This window comes from Armigeres subalbatus, chromosome 2 (assembly GCF_024139115.2).
Source record: "Armigeres subalbatus isolate Guangzhou_Male chromosome 2, GZ_Asu_2, whole genome shotgun sequence".
Taxonomy (NCBI): domain Eukaryota; kingdom Metazoa; phylum Arthropoda; class Insecta; order Diptera; family Culicidae; genus Armigeres; species Armigeres subalbatus.
In genome coordinates this window covers 36,137,074-36,160,367 of record NC_085140.1, presented here as the reverse complement: position 1 = coordinate 36,160,367, position 23,294 = coordinate 36,137,074, and the positions used below count along the sequence as shown (strand labels likewise).

The 23,294-nt window shown below is 38.4% G+C and overlaps 1 protein-coding gene across 3 annotated transcripts in view; it reads right to left on the bottom strand.

Annotated features, from left to right (window-relative positions):
- Positions 1-23,294, bottom strand: part of LOC134218455 (sodium-dependent dopamine transporter) — a 123,937-nt gene that overhangs the window by 21,790 nt on the left and 78,853 nt on the right. For all 3 annotated transcript variants that reach the window (XM_062697459.1, XM_062697460.1, XM_062697461.1), the window contains one exon: positions 20,009-20,299. In XM_062697459.1, the coding sequence (XP_062553443.1) occupies positions 20,009-20,299 (291 nt within the window). The remainder of the gene's footprint in view (positions 1-20,008; positions 20,300-23,294) is intronic.

The following is a 23,294-nucleotide window of genomic DNA, read 5'->3' as shown; positions in this document are numbered from 1 at the left end:
CAACACATTTTTTTCGGTCACCTTTCAGACACGCCTTACCGTTTTCTAAACCACAAACCATTTCCACCAATGTTCCAGACATGCATTGTAATTTTGCAATGCTTTAATGTTCTTTAAACCACAAACCATTTTTCCAGCGGTCTTCAGACGGGCCACCACAAATTTCCGACGGTCTTTGAGGCGTGTCTTGTGATTTAGCAAACCACAAACCATTTTCCGACGGTCTTCGAGACGCGTCTTGTGATTTAGCAAACCACAAACCATTTTCCAACGCTCTTCGAGACGCGTCTTGTGGTTTAGCAAACCATAAACCATTTTCCGACGGTCTTCGAGACGCGTCTTGTGATTTAGCAAACCACAAACCATTTTCCGACGGTCTTCGAGACGCGTCTTGTGATTTAGCAAACCACAAACCATTTTCCGACGGTCTTCGAGACGCGTCTTGTGATTTAGCAAACCACAAACCATTTTCCGACAGTCTTCGAGACGCTTCTTGTGGTTTAGCAAACCACAAACCATTTTTCGACGGTCTTCGAGACGTGCCTTGTGATTTTGCAAACTGAAATATATCACTCGTCACAATTTAACCACTTGAATTCAACTCACCTCATGAAATCAGCGACAGGATCCAAAAAATAGACTGGCAGGATCGCCAAAATGTGTGGCCCTAAATGGCCGAAACGAAGTTATGATGGCGACTCTCCGTAGATGTGTGTGCACGCCGCGGAGGTCTGACTGGAAGAGGCAAGATCATGGCTTGCTGCTCGCCGATTGGCACGCTGATGTGTGAATATATTGTAACACGCTGAAGGCATTTTACTCAAGCCCCACAATGTTGACAGAAATGGAAGCAGAATACAGAGATTTACTGGATTATTGGAAAGTTCGTTGAATGAGCCATGGTACCATGCTTGAGAGGTTATTTTCATCTTCACAAGATGGAGAAAAATTAATATTCGACCCGAATGATCCTGAATAAGTGAGTGACTTAGCTTTTCTAGTAGATATCGCCAAACATTCTCAATGAAAAAATATTATATGATTCCACCAATTATCAGTGGAATTAAATGGAGAAGACTTAACTCGTCTTAGACGGTTGATTCTCAATGAGTTGAACATGAAGTTGCAAGCCAAGGATCTACACATCGAACTTTTATTTTAAAGCTTCTGAAACAGAATTAACACTTTGGCACAGTTGCTGGTAAAATCGAAGCTCTTCAGCTGGAATGCTCTACACTATTTGCTAATTTTCGAGAAAACAGTAACGAAATTTTTATTTTTTAAATTTTTTCAAATGGAGTTTATTGATCTCTCATAAAATATTTTTGCATTAAAAGCTGATAGAGCGATCATTCAACCAAAAATAGCTTTCTTCGACTAAAAAACTAGCTTATTCAGCTGAAATTGTTTGTTGGGAAGCACATATCTGCGTAAACAACTCTTTTCAAGAATGAAAACATCTTGACATCTTGATTTTTGAGAAGATGAAATAAAAAGACGGATGGCAGTATCATACATTAGGTATATTAAAATTGTTTTGATTAATATGAAACTAAAATGCTATTGGTCACAAAACAGTTATTCGACTTAACAAAACCAAATTGTAAGGTAGGCATTGTTGCAGCCAAAAACAAAGTTTATTTAATGGTAGTAAAATTGATCTGTGGAATTGTTCTTTGATACTCCAACTGCATTTTCTGTCAATCTTGGCTCAATCGGGAATTTCAAACCTATTTCCTAGGCGAAAGAGTGGTGGTGGTTTGTTCTTCCATATATTTTGTCTGAAAACCTCGTATACGATGATTGATAAATCGAGCGTAACCTTCGTCGCTTTCGTTTATACTTCTTCCAATTGTTCTATTCATCAAACGAACCCCCAAAGAACACTTTCCCGCAAGCTCTGAAGCAACCTGTTGCTATCGGAAACCGTGACCACTCATTCCCAGCTACAACCCACTTATCCTACTTATTCCGCTCATAGATCATCCCGACGTCGGTCGTACTCCACAGTTGCTCATTTACTCTATAATACGCCATTCTCCACACACAATCCGGTATGATTTGTTGCGCTCTAGTGCTGCCGTTCGTTTCCACATCCCCACTACGGTCCTCGTCGCAAGTCACTTCTCGCGCCAATTTTGCCGGTTGAGAGCTGCTGCTGAACGTGACAGATGCCGTACGATTCATTTCCTTCCGCTGCCCATCGACCCCCAACGAGAACTTTGGAAAACGCCAGGGACGACCGCAAAGCCGAACTTGAGTGGCTCGACTTGAAGAAAACGGAAATTTCCTCTTTTCTTTGCTTCGCGCTCCGGTCGTCTTCTGATTCGGACTCCTTTTTTCTTGGATGCAACTTGGCCGGTGTTTCCCACTGCTTCTGACTCAATCCTGGAAATCCGAAGGAAATCGGAGTGTGTGTATTGTGTGCGGTTGACGACTTTTGGTCTTGTTCCCCCCACACGCATCATCATACCGCACCACGTCCTCAAGGCTTGGTCCGGCTCGGTGACAGCTTCCTAACGCCTCACGTCCGGAGGCAACAGGCAACGTATGATGTCTTTATTCTTTATGCCCGCTCAACCGTGAAAATCTGGTCCTCACCCACTTCGTCCTTGTCGTGTCGTTTTCTGCTGGTTCATAGCTGGGGGAGTGGCACTTCCGAGTCGAAGGATTATGTGTGATTTTACTTTAACCGTTTCGCGGATCTGAAGTGCGGTGAAGTGAAACTAAGGCAAGCCCGTTGTTGGTGCGGTTTCTTGGAATCTTTTATAAAAAAAATCATGTGGTGCTGGCGTGTGGATGCCGGGCCGAGAAAGTGGGTACCGGACGGAGAACCACTTAATCCATGTGCTATGGGGTGTTATGAATTATTATATAGCTTTCAACAAGTGGAAATGAATCACGTTTCATCGTTTTTATTTACTGAGCAACCTTCGGTTGAATTGAAATAGTCTCTAAATTCTTACCCTTCCGAAAAATACCTATATCCTATTAGGAATTTTGAAAATTTATATTTTCTTTCGTTTCTATTGAAATGACAAATGGGGTTATGACAATATATTTTCTACTGCATTTTTTATAATCTGTTTTCTGGTAAAATTCAAACCAATAAAAATACAATTCTCGAACACGATTTTTTACGATTCCATTCTTATTCATGTCATAGCATTTATCTCTATTTTTAACCACATCTGTAAGGTCATCTTAGATCTAGAGAGAAAGAGAGTGTGATATACGAAAGAAGGGTTTGAAGTGGTTAATTGTAGCTTGATATAATTAATAGATGTTTCTCCCTTAGCTCAATTTTAAAAACTATCTTTTTACATTACAAAATTAGCGCTGGTTTTGTATGTCATATTATTCGCTAACAAATTGATCAATTAACAAAATTGTCTTAAATTCCAAAACTTCAAATCAAGACAAGTTCAAAGTTAAAAGGTTACAAGGAAAAAATTGCGAACTAAAAATTTTAAAAATCGATCTAACTCGCAATTATTTCTTCTTTTCTTATGAGCTTCTGCAAGACTATTGGAAATTAGCTTACATATTGTCGTTTCCCAATTCAGTATTTTGCACTTTCGCATAGTTATCAATCGAGGGCATGCATTTCGATAATATGTTACAGCCAGAATCATTTTGTTTTAATCCTTCTTGCCTTTCTCGTATACTAAGTAAGTATACGTAAAGGCTAAAGAATCACTCCAAAACCGAACTTTCGATAGAAGGCTCGGAGACCCATAGTGTTATATACCAATCGACTCAGTTCGACGAATTGGAGGTGATGTCTGTATGTGTGTATGTATGTACGTGTGGGTGTACAGAAATTGTGAGACACGCTTTTTTGTACTTTTCCGAATTGCTTGCAACAGGTTGCAATGGACGCAGAATGTTGCCTTATTTTTTGCTATTGAAATTGGCTCAATCGGCCATTGCGTTCCAGAGTCATTAAAAACATTGTTTTTCCTCTCTTTTTCCCCAGTGCCCCCCCTTTGGAAAAATAAAACAGAACCGTATATTTTATAAGCTGCTGCAATACATTCAAATGAACGCAAATAAATGTGAAATGATGGAATTTTCGACCCCCATCCCTCCCATATAAATTCTTTCCCATACAAATTGTTTTTTCTTTATATGGATCGTAAGAAAATGGCGGACCTCCCTCCCCCATAAGGGCTTACGTAGTAATTGTACGGCTATGTGTTATTCTCGTAACATTTTATTATACACACTTGGTGGATTATACTGTTTTTTTTTGTGAATTTTGATTTTTTATCAGATCTTCGATTGTCGTAGAGGAGGCCGAAACAAAAAGACAGACAGCCTATGGGAAAAAGGCAGAAAACACCACTTTTAGGTCCAACCTAGAGATTTTCCGTAAGCAAACTTAAAATAAAAAATTAAATTAATTGACAGAAAAGAAACTTGGAGCCAGTACTTCAAAATCATTATAGTTTGGTTTTGGAAATAAAATCTGGACGAAACGATTCAGGACGAAAAACAGCGATCACGCGGCTGGCTGATCAAGTTTAATCGTACACGGGTAAAAATCCGTTCCCGGAAATGAGAAAATAATTCATGATTTCATGAATCCAACGTGTTTTCATGATTTATTTTCGCGTAACGCAACCAATGCGTTACGATTTGGTTGTTGAGATCGAAAAATAAAAAAAAAGTTCAACAGGGGTTTTGAACTTGAGTACACCGAGTGAGAGTCCGGCGTGCTACCTTTCAGCCGTTCTCACTTCTTGAGAAGGGAGTGTTCGAAGTATAACCGGTTATGCATTTTGTCGACTGTTGAAGGTTGCGTAGTACCATGAATAATGTTCCTGAAATCATGAATTATAATCATGATTTCATAAACTGGCATGATTCATAATTTCATGATTTTTTATTCATGATTGTGGGTATGCATTTGTTTCCGTGTAGTTAATTTTAAGGGCCCTCCTTAGCCGTGCGGTAAGACGCGCGGCTACAAAGCAAGACCATGCTGAGGGTGGCTGGGTTCGATTCGTTGGTGGCTGGGTTCGAATGTTCGAATTTTCGGATTGAAAATTGTCTCGAATTCCCTGGGCATAAAAGTATCATCGTGCTAACCTCATGATATACGAATGCAAAAATGGTAAACCTGGCTTAGAAACCTCGCAGTTAATAACTGTGGAAGTGCTTAATGAATACTAAGCTGCGAGGAGGCTTTGTCCCAGTGTGGAGATGTAATGCCAAGAAGAAGAAGAAGAAGTTAATTTTAATAGTATATGTGAACAATGTTAAGTGATTAATGATAATTGAGAAGTGAGAAATAAGAAACGAGTAGTTCGAAGTCAAAAGTAAGAAATGATAAGTTATCATTGCAAAGTGAGACGTCTCACATTTTACTTCACACTTCTCCTTTCTCACTCTGTTAAAAATAAAAAGTGAGTAAAGCGTAGTAAGAAGTGAGACCTATTGCTTCTCGCTCATCTTTTCCCCATTCTCTTTTCTTATCGCGCACTTCGCACTTCTCATTTCTCGCTGTGCGAAGTTAGATAAGAGGAGTGACGAGTGAGAAGTGAATGGTGAGACATCTCACTTAACAGTTTTAATTTTCCATTTCTCACTCCTCATTTTTCACTTCTTTCTTCACAAATATCATCACCATGGTTCGGACAAACAAAATATTACGACATTTTCGAATTATTGACCTGTTCGGCCAAACGACATTTTCGGTATTTTTATACAAATGTTCCTTTATGCCAAACGACCATCTCGATCGAACGACAATTTCGACCAAATGACCAATTCGGTTAAACAACTTCTATCCTAACTCGTTGGAAGAAATAGCCTTTTCGATCAAATGACATATACGGCAAAACATCTTTTTCGGGCAAATAACCTATTAAGCCAAACGAAATTTTCGGCCATACGAACAGTATATCGCTTTCGGCCAAATAACATTTTCGTCCTAATAACCGTATCAGCCAAATGACCAATTCGGCCAAATGGAATTGACTAGATGACTTTTGGTCTAACGTATTATTCGGCCAAGTAGCATACGGCAAAATGGCTTTCGGTCGAATGACTTTCTGCCAAACGATCCTGACTACACTCACTACACCAAATTGATCTTTTGTCCAGCCAAGTGAATATTCAATTTAAAAAATTCCCGAAAAAATTGTGATAATCAGGACGCTAACGGAACAGTGACCATAAGGTAAAACGTCCTATCGTTGTGGTATGTCCTAATGTTGCGGTAGTGTTAAAATAGTCCATTCTGGATATAACAGCATCAAAAATAATTGTGGATCCGCTAAAACTCTTCGAATCAGCCGCTAGAACACCTTTTGTTTGACAAAATTCCGTTCGAAATGATGAAAAATCAACATTTTTGATTAAAAAAATGCATCCTTTGAGCCTATTATTGCGGTAGTGCTAAGGTCCTATTGTTGTGGTATCGCTCTCCATAAGAAATACACGCAATACCGCAACAATAGGACTGACCTTCAAAAAATATCGCAACGATAAACAACTGCGTCCTATTATTGCGGTAGTTTGTTTTTATTGTAACAAAACAAAACAACAAAAGTATTGCACAATTGACATAATGTTTACGAATTTAGAGTTATCTTATTCGACTACTGCAATGTGAAAAAAGAGAAACAGTTAATTTTTAAAGATTTTTCGAAATCAATTTTGTTCTGACGCGGTGCTTAACCCCTCCATAATAGGTCGTTTTACCCTACCTATCTGTTTTTCAAATTCCAAATGAAATGTTCTCCTGTATATATTTCTTCTAAAAATCTGCCATGGAATCAAAAACAAATTAATAATCAGTTTTTTAATAAATTTCATAATGTGTTGCTCTAAAAATTAAATTGTTCGTTGTAGTATATTTTTTCATTGTAATTATGTAAGAATCGTTAGGAATCGAGTTAACAGTAGTTAAGTTGATGAAATTACGAGATTATTGATTCACTTTCAGAATTTTCACAAACACCTAAAAGTCAATAAAATAGATTAAGGGGCTTGGCAAAACACTCACAAGCAGTCCGTAGCTAATCTTAGAAGTTAATGAACACCACTGAGAGTTCAAAAAAATGTTCAGCTATTTAGTACAGCTGAAGGCCACTTGAGGATGTTCGATGCCTTTTATAGTATCATCAAATTCGTAAGAATTTCTGAATATATTTTTTTTAACTTTATTAATGTGTTTTTTTTTTTCAACACGGAATTTCTGAATAGAATCATAAAGGTCTCGAATTTTCAGAATGACAGTACTAAATAACATTCAGCTGGCTACCAATAGTCGCAGATTATGTTGGATTATATTATGTCCTGTGTGGACCATATTGTCACGCTCCGTGTCATTCTGGAGCAGGTCAACGAATTCCAAGAGTCCATTTACTTGGTATTCATTAACTACGAAAAAGCTTTCGATCGCCTCAATCATTGGCTGATGACGTTGCACTCCTCGCTAAACGGCGCTCTGATATGCAGAGTAAGCTCTACGACCTTGCCGAGCGCTCCTCTTCGGCAGGCTTAGTCATCAATGTCAACAAAACCAAATCGTTGGATGTAAACACGGGACCCCTTCTAGTTTCACAGTAGCCGGGCAACCAGTGGAGAATGTTGAAAGCTTCCATCCAAGCCGCACACATGTTGCAGAGATGCTTCAGTAACTTATATGCATCCTAGTTTAGTCACATTTCAGTTGCTGTGACCAAATCAGTGTGAGTTGTGCTACTCGGGCAATATGTTGGTAGTCAAATGGCGTCAGACAGCGGTACCAAGATCGACACGGATAAAAAAAGCAAGGGCTGCCTTTGCGAGTTTAAGAAATATCTGGAAAAACAGACAGATAAGTGAACGCACCAAAATACGAATTTTCAACTCTAACGTGAAATCCGTGCTGTTATACGCTAGCGAAACATGGTGTATATTAGCGAAGAACACTCACCCAAGCAGCACAATTCAAGTGAATCTTGTTGCAGCAACCTAATTGTGACTGGATCTGGTCACATATAAGTTACTGTGATCTATATGTAACATATGTGCTACTCGGGCAACGGCTGCAGGTGTTCATCAACAGATGCATGCGGTATATAATTCGGTCCTGGTGGCCTCACAACTGAATCTCAAACAACGAGCTTCATCGTCGTTGTCACCAGAGGCCGATAGCAACAGAAATTCGGGATCGGAAGTGGGGCAGGGTCGTCCACCGGAGGTGTACAGGATCCATAAGTAAGGAAGTTAAGTGGAGGAAACCCCCTCAACTGACCTTGATGAAATTTGCAATTTGGGAAGGAATTATGACCCGAGTTGAAGTACCCGGGAGCCCGGATACTGGAGATGGGGATGCCGGTGTACCTCCGATTGTGGCACTAATAGTCCCAGTTATGCATCTCTGGACCAGGTCCCAGGTATGCATCGACAGGACCTCCGTGATGAAATCTATACAAGCCCCCATCCCTGAAAAAAAGTTAGGGCTGCAATATTACTCTGATTATTCGCTAATGCGTCGCGAATGCCGTTCGAATTAAAGGCTCCCCCAGATCTAAGCGATTTCATCGCCGCGACGCGACAACTAGTCACCGCGATTCTATCGTTGGGTCGCTGCAGGCAATGTTCTATTTACACTTCCAAACCAACGGCGACAGAATCGCTGTCGCCAAGTGATAGAATCGCGTCGCGTTTGTCACGTCGCGTGTGTTTGGGAGAACCTTAAAATGTTCGACAGTATTGAGGACTTGGCTAATTTCACACGTTGTTCGGATTGGGCTCTCAGCAAAACTGTGTGAGAGCCGAGAAAAAAAAACTTTCTGGGCCTTCAGGTTGGGAAGATCATCCCATGCCTCAGTAATTCTCTATTAAGTTTTCACAGTTCAGAAGTATTAGATGTCCTCCTGCTCCAGTCCTAATCATAGATAGTCTTCCTGAGCCATGTCTTTGTAACCGCCAGGGGTACAATGCCCGCGGATCCATGCGAACGTCGTGCTCTGGCGCTTGTTAAAAAGGATACTCTGGATTCAGGGATGCTCAGGATGCTCGCTCTGTAGCACGGATATGACAGCGGTTGAGTCTGTAAGGTTCAAAAGTGCTTCCTCAACATGGCTTCAGAGGACAAAATGCTGCAGATGCTAGGAATACTGTTCGATATTGTGAAGTACAAACCGGTGCAAAGTGGCGAAAATCGTTATTTTAGTGCGTTTATTTATTAGAACTTTTATTATACGATTTAGCTTAATGGTTTCCTCCATATATTTAATCAGTAAGTTAATGCGCTTCTTAGCTTAATATGAGATGAAAAAAAATTCACTTCACAACATACGAGCCCCAAGTAACATTTTTAGTTTTATGATTTACTTCAAGAGTATTTTAATTCCACAAAAATAAAACTCTAGTCGAGGCATTTTCTTCTTCAGCGCTTACATCAAAACCTCTTGAAGAGTAGTATCTGCCTAGTTGGCCCACCCTTGCAATGGTTTTGAAGGGTAAATAAAAGACGGACTTCAAGATCGAAATATCAATAAAACATGAACAGGAACTCGGCGTTAAATACCTTTCGAAATCCATTTTCAAACTATTATAAAATAAAATAAGCATAATTTAAAACCTTTTCTAAGCCACTTTATCTCGATGCCAGCGAAATTATCTTGAAAAGGCTTTATTGAAACAATCGCATGGAGTAATAAAATATGTTCAGTCTCTAAAAAATAAATTAAAGATTGTATATGAAACCGTAAAATGTCATAATCAAATATTCTGATGAAATATTCTTTTTAATCGATAAAAAATAATTAGATCAGCGTTGGTGTATGGTACATACATTTTTAGTGCCGAATAAGATTTATTGTGTAATATGGTGTGAAACCCTGATATAACTAACGCGCTCTCAGTAAACCCCGTTTTAACAATTATTTTTCGAAAAAAGAATATGTTTATTTTTCACTTTTTTGCTAAAAATGCATTATTTATTTATTTTATTGTTCGTTGCTGATTCGTCTATAACATATTGTATATAACTATGGCTGTAGTGTTGTATAAGTACATATTTCGATTTAAAATCCCTACTGATGGTAGTGAAAAAAATATGGCGATGTAACCGGAGACGATTTTTCGAGATCCATTTGCTTAAATTATGTTGCTTCGATGAAATCAACTATAAAATCAAAATGTTCAGATGTTACATTTATGAAGCTGATTTACGTGCTGAATTGCTTATGTACTAGATCGACTGACTGTTATAAATGCTGGTTGGTCATTTTTCAACATATATGATGGCCATCATAAGACAAATTTTGACAGTTCAAACATTTAAAGAAAAAAGTCATAAACAAACGGCATGGATGGAAGTTACAAAATCGGAATTCCGATTGATCATTTGAAACCGTAAGTAGAAAATAAATTACTCCTCTGGTTATCGCTTGTGACGGCATTTTATCGCACATTTTATTGCACATTACTGTGCCACCATTAATGAAAAGTGTACGGTTTCAAGTGACTGTCGGCGGGTCTACGCTCCGTCTTATTTCATCCATAAGCCTCATTCCAATTTGTCAACTCGCGATTTCGGAAAAGCATATTTCGCTTTCCAGATGATTGATGCAGCTATAAATGTGTAAGAATGCATGTTGTGAGTAAGCAAGCAGTATGAGATGATGTCAAGGCTATATCTTTGGTAAAAATGATGTTTTCAGCTCTTATTTACCACTTCACTTCCAACATTTTTTTTTCATTCAATCAGAAATGCTTTGCTTGTATTTTACCTGTTTTATAAGATTCTTTATGTAGCAATCACAAATGCCAATTGATCTCATGTGATACCATTTTTTGTTCGAAAATAACATTCATAGTTACAAAATGATTTTAAGAAGTATTTCATCATGGCGAAAAATACAAACATCAAATAACTTTATTGTTATTACCCTGAATGGTTTAATCAAAGCATTGAGTGCCCTAATAAATTCATATTTAAAATAATGTAGTATTCGGATTTTATAAGCTGATTCAAAATGCTTTGAAAACTGCTAGAATCTGGATCATACTGCATGGGTGTTAAATGCTTTGCCTAAACTGAAGAGCATGACTGTTGTAGTAATAAAACCTCAATAAATAACATCGAATGCCAAAGAGCTGTGTGAATGTTACTTGGGAGGTTTGCGTCTTCACAAAAGTTTTTGCTGAACTTCTTCTGAAAAACTTTGTCGAAGACGCCAAGTTCGTAATTTCTTTACTTTTGGAGATATATTACTGTTTATGCCTACAAGTTTTAAACATTTCCATCATATCCAGCTTTTTACGCTAGCCATAAATTTCCAAGGGGTGAATCGAATTTGACATGTGCTGTGTACTTACTTTTTATAAGGGTTACGATCTTCCATTGGATGTTGATTAAAAAATTAGGCCTGCAGTAATCAATACCACGCCTGTAATTACGGATCGTTCTTAATTATATAAATGTTATGCAATACTGTCCATTCTCCCGAGCATCCCGTGTTATTGTTGGTGTTATGCATCTGCCCGTAAACCCTTCGCTGCTATTTGCCATGTCGTTGGTGTTAAAGTTTGCGGATGTGAGAAAAAATGTTTATCCCATTTCGTTCTTCCTCCCATAAGCACTCTCTTCTATAACTAGTACATATTGCATAAGACCATAAGATGCCTACCTAACGTATTGAATGAACAATGATCTCATTCACAAATCAAATAATTTCTTATTTTGTAACTCTTCAAATGACGCTCAAAAACCATAGTTTTTTAGGTTTTCCGAAGGATCACACAATGTCCGAACTAAGCATTTTGCTCTATTGATACAGCAATAGGTAGAACGCTTGTGTCCTTGTATTAAATAATCATTATTGATCCAAATGCGTCAGCCAAACTTATATTTTGAGCACCTAAAACAAGAAAAAAAAATGTAGGAATGTTTTAACACAGATGGAATATAAATAAAACCAAGTTTTAGATGCATGCTCGAATTTCAAGTGACGTTATTTATTGACAGTATAATGCTACGACAAAAAATTTCAACGAATCACCGATTGCTAAGATCTATCTATAAAAATTATAGTGGACACAGCATATGTCAACAGGGGTGATTCAAAGAATTATGGCACCGACTCGTAAAAAGCTGGATAAGCATACAGGAATATGGAGACGCATGGTGCATTGTTTCATCAACCCTTTGGGACTAAACTTTTTATGCAAAAATTAAAAATTTATAGTATTTTGCATACCAGTGAGAGCATGTTTGCATGAAGTTGTGAACAAAACAACCTGGCATGATGGTAAGGCCTACTTGAAGTTTCACAGGGGTAATGGCAAAATACTGAAGATTGGCGTCTGATTTGATTAGTAGGAAATAGGTTTTGATTAAACATACCTTACATCCATTTACAACTCGACAGTTCTAGCAAAACTTTGAAATGCGCATCAGATTCTGCCACAATTTGCCCCTTATCAAGTTGCAGTTATATCAATTATGCCTAAAAACTCCATAAAAACTAGGGTTCCTAGTACCGGCCCCTTTTTGTGGTACCGGTACTACGGTACTGAGAAAGTCTAGTACCGGTAGTACCGGAAAATACCGGTACTAGAGTATTTTTATTGATGTTGGATTTTGATCAGAATAATTTGCCCTTTTACCCTAAATTTAGAATGACTTAAATGTATGTTATACTCACAGACAAACAGACATAACACTGCCAACAAGTTCATCGCTCATTAAATGTTTCTCCCGGAAGAGGCGCTAGTAGTCGACCAGTCTACACGTAAAAAAATAACCTTATATGTTATGGCAAAAAACCATTCGAAAATACTTATACTCTTCATTATGCCACCTAATGAATGATCCCATATCAAAAAGCTAATAACATTCATAAGTTAATGAAAAGTATAAGTTTCGGAATGTATGTGACTAATGCGATGTATAAGTTTTTTCTTATACATATCATGAAGCGCCTGCTTTGGCAAAAAAGTATTAGAAATCTTAATAATAAATAACATTAATTTTTTTTACGTGTAGCATTTTACCTTCTAATCACCTAACGCCCAAAGCGTCGCATTACTTTGCATCAAAGTATGCGCATCTTGGTGAGACGCAACCAAAATACAAAATACATTTTAAAAACTTTAAAAAATTAAATTAAATGAGAAAATTAAATTTAAATTTAAAAAAATAAATTTAAATGAGAATTAAAAATGTTAACTTGTTTAGGATTTTATGTTTGTCTTTGGGCTGACACTGCTAAGAGTACGTTTGGAGATCGTAACGAAGATGAACCTGAGCTAATAACCAATAATGAAATGAAAACTCATAAAATTTAAATTTATGAAACCATATTTAATTTTTTTTTATTGGATTTCATTTTCGAGTCGTTTAGGGTTAGTAATGGTAGGACCGATCAGTTCCGTTAAGGCCCATTAGAAATACCTTTTTTTCTAAGCAGAGTTTAGCCATTTTGGAGCCGAGCATTGCTCCTGATTTAAATGTGGAATGGAAGCTTTAGGTATAGTTCGGATCCGATCATCAAGTTTGGGTAAACACGGGGAAATGGTTAGACATGGTGTTGGGCAGGATATACCTCATTGTGAGAAGATATAGAAAGGTCAGTATAGGATGAACATCACCGGACTAATAGAATGAATAATTTGATGCAGACGAGTCAGAGTGGGCTATAACGCGTAGAGCTGGATAATCATCGAGCTTTCTTTTTACTGTGCCTGTGGCTAATCTATGGTGCGAAAGGGCTATGTACACAAAATCGCACGAAACATCAAAAACAACAACTCCGGACAGTACACGAAAAGTGAGTTAAGGAATATAGTTCAAGAAACATCAACAACTAGCATCATCAATACTGATATTTATCGACCAAGGCGCTGCGCTGCTTCAAACATTAGACTCGAGACACATGATGCGAAGCGTTGAACGCCAATGTGGATAGTGCGCTAGTGTTTCAACATTCAATGAAAACGATATTTTTACAACCAATTTTCACTAACAGTTACATCTGTTTGTCTGTGGTATACTGTTTTCCGCGTGCGGTAATGGCCGCCAATTTACCTGCGGATTAGTTTCAGCTTTGGCATTCTGTCCAAAGTAGTAAATAGGAAGGTGTTGATGAAATAGATCTACGCACGAAAGATATTTTAGTAACAAGATAAAAATTGTCGTTTCGGTTCCCTTTGCTCTGCTGCCCGAAACATGTTGGGTACAGAGTTTTCAGTGATAAATTAAATAACAGTTAAAAAATCACTTTCATAAAGTTAAAATATGATGGGTACAGAATTATCAAATCTATGGATTTTTCCTTCATTGACATTTAGCGCCCTATCCTCTTCAGCAAAAGATGTTCTAAATTTTTGCTGACAAAATCACAACAAATACTGAGGCACAATTACTATTCATGAGCTAAACACATAAATAAGTAAAAAAAAAACTAACGGGGTTCGCTCTTGTTCCTCTACGAGGAACGTCTACCAATCAAATCCCGTAAACGTATCTCATCTAAAATTTTATTCTTGGTCAACTGCTGCAGTTCCATTGTATTTATAGCACAAAGTTGGATTGCGATCATATAAGAAATATAAAAAAAGCAATAAGACTTTTTTCCATAAATGACCAAATTTTTTAAGCGTTAATTTTTCGTGGAAAATTTTCAAATTGATTTATAGCTCTTTATCGTGGAAAGTTTTTAATTTTTTTATGAAAAAAATGATTTTGTAGGAAATGCTGTAATTGTTTTTTTTTTGCAAATATTGATTTTGAGTTTTTTTCAATGGAACACTTTTATTTCTTTAAAGAAAATTCTTCTTTTATAATTGCAACTTTTGCTTTTGAAAGTGCTAAACTATTTTGACTATGTGGAAATCCCTCTCTCTCTCTCTTAACAATATATTTTGCATTATTTAGGTGCTCTACTTTACCAGTTTTGGCCATGTTCCTTATTTGGCTCACATAATTACAAAAATAAAGCATTTTTAAATGATTTTTTAGCTCTACCAGGAGATATATATACTACATCCTTTACCCTGATCCAGAACATTCAATCCTGCATGCTGGTGCTGTCAGCCTTTTGGATAACTACAGCTCAGCCACTCTTACTTAGCCAAATTAACAGCATTGTGAATGAAAACGGTCGCACTTTGGACGTATGCTTTGTAAGCAGACAGGACAATGCACCGCTCATCTATTCAGCACCTTACGCACTGGTCAAAAATGCTGCTCATCACCCTCCACTACTTATCAACATCGAATACAGTCACGTACACGACTTCATCAAACGTACTGCGCCCGTGTCATATGATTTTAAGAAAGCCGACCACTTAAGTATTACAGATGTATTATCGAGTATCGATTGGGGAAATGTTCTCAATACTCATGATGTGGATGAAGCTGCTCTAGCCTTCTCACATGTCATGATCTAACATGAGAGTTCTGAATAACATTTCGTTACCTCCCTGGCAGACAAGCGGATTACGAAAATTGAAGACAGTTAAGAGAGCTGCTCTGAGGCAATTTACCAAGTATCGGACACTATCACTGCGTAATCAGTATGTGAAGCTCAACCATGAATACCAGCGTGTCACTCGTCAGAACTTTTTGCGTTACCAGCACAGTATTGAGCGTAAGTTCAAGCAGCGGCCGAAATCTTTTTGGAGTTACATCAACAAACAGCGCAAAGAGTTTGGTCTGCCATCTTCAATGCAGTTCAACGGTAAAACTGCGTCTACTTCATCGGAGCACTGAGGGCTATTCGCTGAAAAATTTGCCAGTGTCTTCAGCGATGAGCGTATTAGTTAGAGTTAGACTCGCAGCTAGCAACGTCCCATTAAGCAGCCAAACATTAGGCGTGCTAGATGTTGACGTTGACGCTATATCTAGGGCCGCAACAAAACTCAAGTCGTCATATAATCCAGGACCAGACGGTATTGCGTCTGATTTCCTAAAAAAAAAAATCTTGCTTGCTTGACCCTCGTCATCGTACTTTTCATTTGTCACTGTCGAGTGGAATATTTCCTTCTTGCTGGAAAATCGCTCACATGCTCCCGGTGCACAAGAAAGGTAGCAAACGCAAGGTGGATAATTACCGAGGAATCACGTCATTAAGCGCCGTTTCTAAGCTGTTCGAACTCGTTGTCATGGAACCATTACTTTCGCACTGCAAGCAACATCTCAGCACCGACCAACACGGCTTTACCGCCGGTCGTTCTACCACTAGCAATTTGCTATGCCTTACTTCGTACATCACCTACAGCATGCTCAGAAGGATGCAAACCGATGTTATCTACACCGATCTGTCTGCCGCATTTGACAAGTTGAACCATGCTATCGCTGTTTCCAAACTCTACAGGTACGGCACCACCGGTAGTGATTTATTGTGCTGGTTCCGCTCATACTTGACTGGCCGACAACTGATGGTGACTTTAGGTGACTGCGAATCGAATAGTTTCCAAGCAACATCTGGAATACCGCAAGGAAGCTATCTAGGGCCACTAGTATTCCTGCTCTACTTCATTGACGTCCATCTAGTCACCGAAAGCCCTCGACTGACGTACGCTGACGATTTGAAAATGTTTCTCCAAATTAGTTCAACTACTAACTGTCTTAATTAACAACGGCAGCTCACTCATTTTGCCAGCTGATGTTCTCTAAACCGTATGGTCGTAAACCGTCATAACGTTCACTCGAAAGAAACAACCGATCATTTTCGACTACAACCTACTTGACACGACACTCGAACGCACGAATCACATCAAGGACCTTGGTGTAGTCCTGGACTCAGAGCTAACATTTAAGCAGCACATCTCGTGCACTGTCGATAAAGCTTCTAGGACATTGAGACTCATATTTAGGATTGCCAAGAATTTTTCCGACATTTAGGCCGTTACAAATATTTAATTAACATTTTGTCCTACTGGTCTCCGAAAGGTCAAGGGGGGGGGGGATTTGTTAAAGACTGTTTTGAATATCCTCAAAATTATCCGAATTTTATTTTGTTGCCCCCTCAAAATTTTATTTTTTGGCAAAAAAATCCAAGAGGGGAGACAAAATAGTTCTAAAATAAATGTATCGGCTTTATTGCATGAAAGCCTTATTGATCTACTGTTCTCTTGTGCGTTCTACTCTGGAGAACTGCTCTGCAGTTTGGAGCCCAGCGTACAGCAATGGCGCCGAACGTATCGAATTGGTCTTCCTGCGATTTTCACTTCGAAAGTTGCCATGGAGGGATCCGATTTGCCTACCGAGCTATGAGAGCCGATGCCAGTTGATCGATCTGGAACTTATTCGTGCCAGGAGATCTCGATATACCACACGGGTGATGACGATCGCCGATATACTACAGGGACGAATCGACTGCGAAGGTATTCTACACTAGTTAGATTTGAATGTTCGACCAAGGACACTCCGCAATAGCGGAATGGTTAGACCACCACTGCAAAGGACGATTTTCAGATAACATGGGGCAATCGGTGGCTTGCAACGCATATTCAACAGAGTTGCAAAATTGTTTGACTTCCATTTATCGCGTAATATGTTACGTCGGAAGTTTTCGACTTTTTTTTAACACATCTAGATAGCAATTTTACTACCGTAACTTTTTTTTGATTGATTGTGATTTCTAAATGAATCATTTGTTTGAGAAACTGCATATAAGTATCCATCCAATTTCAAGAAAACAACAAAAAACTGTTTTTGAACAAATTGGTACCGAATCTTTCGATTTCTTCGATACAGATCAATAGTTTTTGGCAAAACTCAACACCCCGGGGCACTTCCAGTGCAAAAACTGTAAGCAGTATTCCACAATTGCTCTTCAAAGTGCGTGGACTTATGTAGTTTCTCAAACAAACGAAACTTTTTTCATACATTCCTGAACAAAATTTTTTTTGCGTGTTTTTTGCCAAAATACTTATTTTTGAACGAGGATTCAGAATATATAAAAATCTCATTTTGGCCAAAAATGTTACATATGCAGTTTCTCAAACAAACGGTTCAACTTTATATTTTAACACCATTATTGGGGTCACACAAAGCATGTTGATGTTGTAAACAAATAAACAAATCCTTTATGCTTCTTCGCTGTTTAAACTGATCGATAGTTTTTGGAAAATACACATTTTTCAGGGATAACCAAATAAGGCACTAAGGTGGCCAAAATTGGTACACTTACCCAATTTTTATTTTTTCTTTATTGGTAATTTTCTAATTTGTTGTAGAAAATTCTAATTCTTTATGGGCAGTTTATTTTGCTGTCAATGTTTTCAGGTCATATCTTCTTGGTCATCCAAGAAATTCCAGGGAAAAGGTCTTCAGATCTACACGCATAACATTAATATGAACTATTGGTTTTAAACATGGGACATCCTTTTAGAGGCACAAATAATAGAATATGTTCACAGCATATCATATAGGCCATCCAAAAAAATACCTGGAGTAAGGCCTTTACATCTACTCGCGTTAAAAATTACCAATTTTAGCGTTAATTTGCGAACGAACTCTAAGGGAGAACGGAGATGGCCTTTCTTCCCGCTTTAACCACCCGACGCGTTCCGTCCAACCACTACCAGAAAGCTTTTCACCCCGGTTGGCTGCTAGTTTGTGAGATAGACGCCACAGCGACATTCAAGATGACATGGGCTTATCCTGATAATGTTTCCGGGGTGCTGTTCTTATTTAGCATTCAAAAAATTTTGCTTTCATATATTTGTCAAACATACATTAAATAAACGATTTTGCTTTCATATATTTGCCAAACATACATTAAATAAACGATTTCATCAAAACAAGTCCTTTCGTGGTAGCTAAAATCGTTCCATTACGCTGCAATTGTTTATCAGTTATTCCCTAGAAGTTATTTAATCTGTTGAACCGTGATCAATAGGTTTGATTAGCAGTAATAAGCATGCGATTTTGCAAATGACAACTTGTTGAATCAAACTCAACTTTCTCCAAGCAAAATATCTGATCCAGTTATAACACTGACACACAATCCTTATCGCCATATTCCTATTAGAAAATCACTCAACCATTTACAATCGAATATTACTTAAAAGCATTACCGATTTTTGCCTTTTCCTTCCTATTGTTAAACGACGCAACCAATATTGCACATGAATAGCGACAAAAGTGCTTCCCTTCCATCGCTTCCCAACGTAGATGGTGTGACAATGGAAGCGAGGGCAGTTCTTTCTCCCAAGTCATACCTTCTGCTCACCCCCCACCAAAAACCAGCATCTTATTGACAGCAATCTTCGGAAGGTGGCTGTAAGCCAAGCGGTAAAATGTGGAAATGACCCCATTTCTGGTTCACCTCGCTTTCCGTCAGTTTCAGCGGTTGGTTGCACCTCTCCGTCAAAGTGGCTATTATTTCAATTTTAAAGTACTCTCATTTCAAGCACTTGGGTGTAAGGGCTGGAACTGTTGCGCGCAGGAATACAGCCAATGTGTGAACTATGAACCTGAATTTAGCGGCACCATAATGTTAATTTGCTCCATGAAGCTGAAAATCCTGACAGTATGCCTTCCATAAAATAGAAAGACATATCAATTTTTATCTCGCATTATTTATTCCCTTCGATGAGAGCTTTGGCAACTAACCCAAAAGTTCTCAAATGATTGAGATAATCCGCACTAATAAAGGTATAATAATTGTTACCAGTATTAAATATAAGCACACACAAATTGTACTTTTCAAATTGTGAAGCTCAGAGTGAGCAACCGATTTAAGTTTTCCTCCAAACATGTCCAAAATTTAGTAAATTTGTCTTCACTAACAAAACATTTCCCAACTCTATCATTACTGATGGAGTTCTTTCACTGCTAAATTTCAAATCCACGGCTTTCAGGAATCCCTTAGATCCAAAGAAAAATTAAGAAAATGTTCAATTTGACATTATACAATACCGAGAGAAAAGTACGTGCACCCCATCACATTGTGATTGCACTCCATTTTTCACACTTTATTACACACCGCCCTGACACTATCGCTGTGGAAGACGCGAGAGGAAAAAATAATATGTCACTACTTACCGCCACCGTTCTTGTAGCAGAGGTACGGAAAGCGCCACACGTTGGCCAGATCCACGGCAAACCCGATGACCGAGAGCAGAAAGTCCACCTTGCCGGACCATGTTTCCCGCTGGTCGGACTCGGCCAGATCCAAGCAGTGGCCCGGTTTCCTGGAGGCGGCCTTGATCTGACCGAGGGTGGTCATCGCCAGGGCGACTTCCTCCCCGGTGCCTCCCACGCCCCCGTCGACGCCGTTTTTGCAGCCGCCGTCCACCAACGAATCCTTGGTTAGTTTGCCAGTTTCAATGTTGCCTGGTGGGAAATGGAGAAATAAGAACACTGTAATCAGATTGAGGATTGGCATAATGATGGTGATTGGAAATGGTGAATGTCAATATCGCCGGAAGGTACTTACAAATTGATTAATGCGCGAGTTGGCATTCAGACAAAGCTTTTCATTGCTAGAAAGGTCAGCGAGGATTAACTCTCAGGACGTAATGCATCGAAAAACGAGTAAACCATTGAAAATCAAACAGCAATTGTATTTTATCCATTACACACGAAGTTTTTATAAAACTCATATGAAAACTATCTCACAGAAGGAGATACTAAAATCAGGACTATGTTCTATCCATAGGTATCTATGACTTTGAGTAAGGTTTTGTGTATATGTGTGCACAGATGGTCTTCTTCTTCTTCTTCAATGGCTCTACATTCCAACTGGAACTTGGCCTAGCTTTTCAACTTAGTATTCTATTAGCATTTTCTCAGTTATTAATTGAAAGCTTTTCTATGCCCGCTATTGCATTAGTATGTATCTTGTGTGGCAATTACAACGGATACACTATGCCCAGGGTGTCGAGAATGTTTAAAACCCGAAAACATCATTGACCGGACCGAGAATCGAACTCCTCATCTCCGGATTGGCAATCCTACGCCTTTGCTCGCTAGGCTACTGGAGACCCACGGATGGTATTGCTCTGATTTTTGCATGCCCTTTTCGCATCCTTTTCTTTATATTAACTTTAAAATCTTTTTAGCGTAGTACAGAAAATTCAATTGTTTTTCTGTGTTCAAAATTTATAATTTTTTCGAACGAACTAATCCATTTTGAAGAACTGAAGGCTTCATATGGGTAGCTGATGTTCCTACTTTTTAATAACGCACTATAGATAAGGTTTAAAATTAAATGGAGCGAACTGACAAAACACATGCAATCACTGCCTAAATTAGTTACTCAAAAGACAGTTTACTCAAAAGACAGTTAACAGTAAAAATTGAATTTGAGATAAATTCTCTAATTTTATGCAAAAAAAAACTATTTTCGGCCATATGTTTTTAGGCGGTATGACCTAACCACTAAATGCTATGTTTGGCCAAATGACTTCTAGACCAACATTTGAAAAGGGCGTAACAGCCAAAATTTATTCCTTCTGATTCTTCGTCTACATATAAAGCTATATATGTGGACGAAGAATCGGAAGGAATAAATTTTGGCTGTTATGCCCTTTTCAAATGTTGGTCTAGACTTGTTCAGCGAAACGATATTTTTTGCCGAGGTCAGAGGTTGTTCCAATATAAAAATAACAGTTGCAAATCCAAGATCAACTGTGATGCAGCTGTGATGAAAAGAAGAAAAATGGTCAAAACAATAAGAAAAAAGAAGCAGCGTTTTTGAAAGTCACGTCTCAGATTTGAAGGTATTCATATTTATCGGCCCCAACATTTCAAAAGGGCGAATCTGCTTGTAAACAAAAGCTTCTCACGTCGCTGGTGGCCTAATTTGAGCCCACCCACAACATCCAGGACCATTGATTGAAAGAAGAGGATTCGCTGCTTCCATCAGTGGCGTTGGATTGCGTGGGTGGGCTCAAATTAGCCCACCAGCGACGTGAGAAGATCTTGTTTACCAAAGCAGTTTCGCCCTTTTGAAATGTTGATGCCGATATGTGTGTCCCCAACTAGAGCCCCGGGACCGGTTCCAGTGTGTCCAATACGCATTGAAAATGTTTTACTCATGATCCATCGTGCGCTAATTAACCATCTGCTATTCGAAACAGATTTTTTTTCACTTCGCGAACGGCGGTCGGAACGATACGACCATGCTTCGCATACACTGTCATTAGGCCGAACAGCTCATTTGGCCGAAAAAGTTGCTTGGTCGAATAGATCGTTGGAAAAAAAATGTCGTTTGACCGAAAATGCTATTTCGCCAAATGGATCATACGATCGTAATTGTCGATCGCTGAACCGGTGAACCGGAAAGTAATTTTGTTCGACCGAACAATAGTAAATGGGAAAGATAAGTGAGAAGTAAGAAATGAGAAGGGAGAAATGAGAAGTGAGAAGTGGAAAATAAGTACGACGAAGATATGAAGACATACTTTTCACTCTTTACTGCTCAATTCTCACTGTAAAAAAAATATGTGAGAAGTGAGTGAGACGTCTCACTTCACACATTTGATATCCAATTTCTTACTTCTCCGTTTTTTCATTACTCACAGTGAGAAGTGAGAATGTAAAAGAATTGAAAGTGAAAGAACTAAACAAAAGTAAAAAAACACGGTAACAATGTTAATAAAAATAGGAAAGTAACAAGTAAGAAGTATGAAGTTAGAAATGAGAAGAAAAATAAGACATATATAAGAAAAATAAGAATGAGAAATGAGATGTGAGAAACAAGGAGTAAGAATAGCATCAAATCACTTCTTTGAACTACCACTTTTTGTAGAGAGGTGTGAAAAGTGCAATGAGATTTGAAAAATGAGAAGTATAAGACGTTCGAAATTTCTCATTTCTCACTCCTCACTGTGAAAAATGAGAAATCAGGAGTGACAAGTAAGAAGTAATCAGTGCAAAATGAGAACTAGAACCGGCGAATAAATTGCTTTGACATAACTTTATACAAAATAATTATTCAGTAGCTTACCAAGGCGATTAACTTCAGATATAAGCAACTATCCCTTACCCGTGGCGCTCACGGAGATGCAGAAGATTCCTCAGTCTCTGGCAGCAATAAGTATCGAACTAATTTTCCTCTCCTAATCCTAAACTACATTGAGTATGTGGCCGGCAGAGATATTGGTCTCGAATAAATGAAACTCCAAAGCATGTATGTACAATGAGAATATTTTTCCCAAGAAGGCAGCTACGAAGTGTACTTCGAACAACTTGTACAACTTGTTCGGTTGAATGACATTTTCAGTCAATTGGCTTGGCCCTCTCTGCCAAACGACTATTTCAGCCAAAAGGCATTTTTAGCCAGATGACCTCTTCGGGTTAACAATTTTTTCAGCCATATGACCTG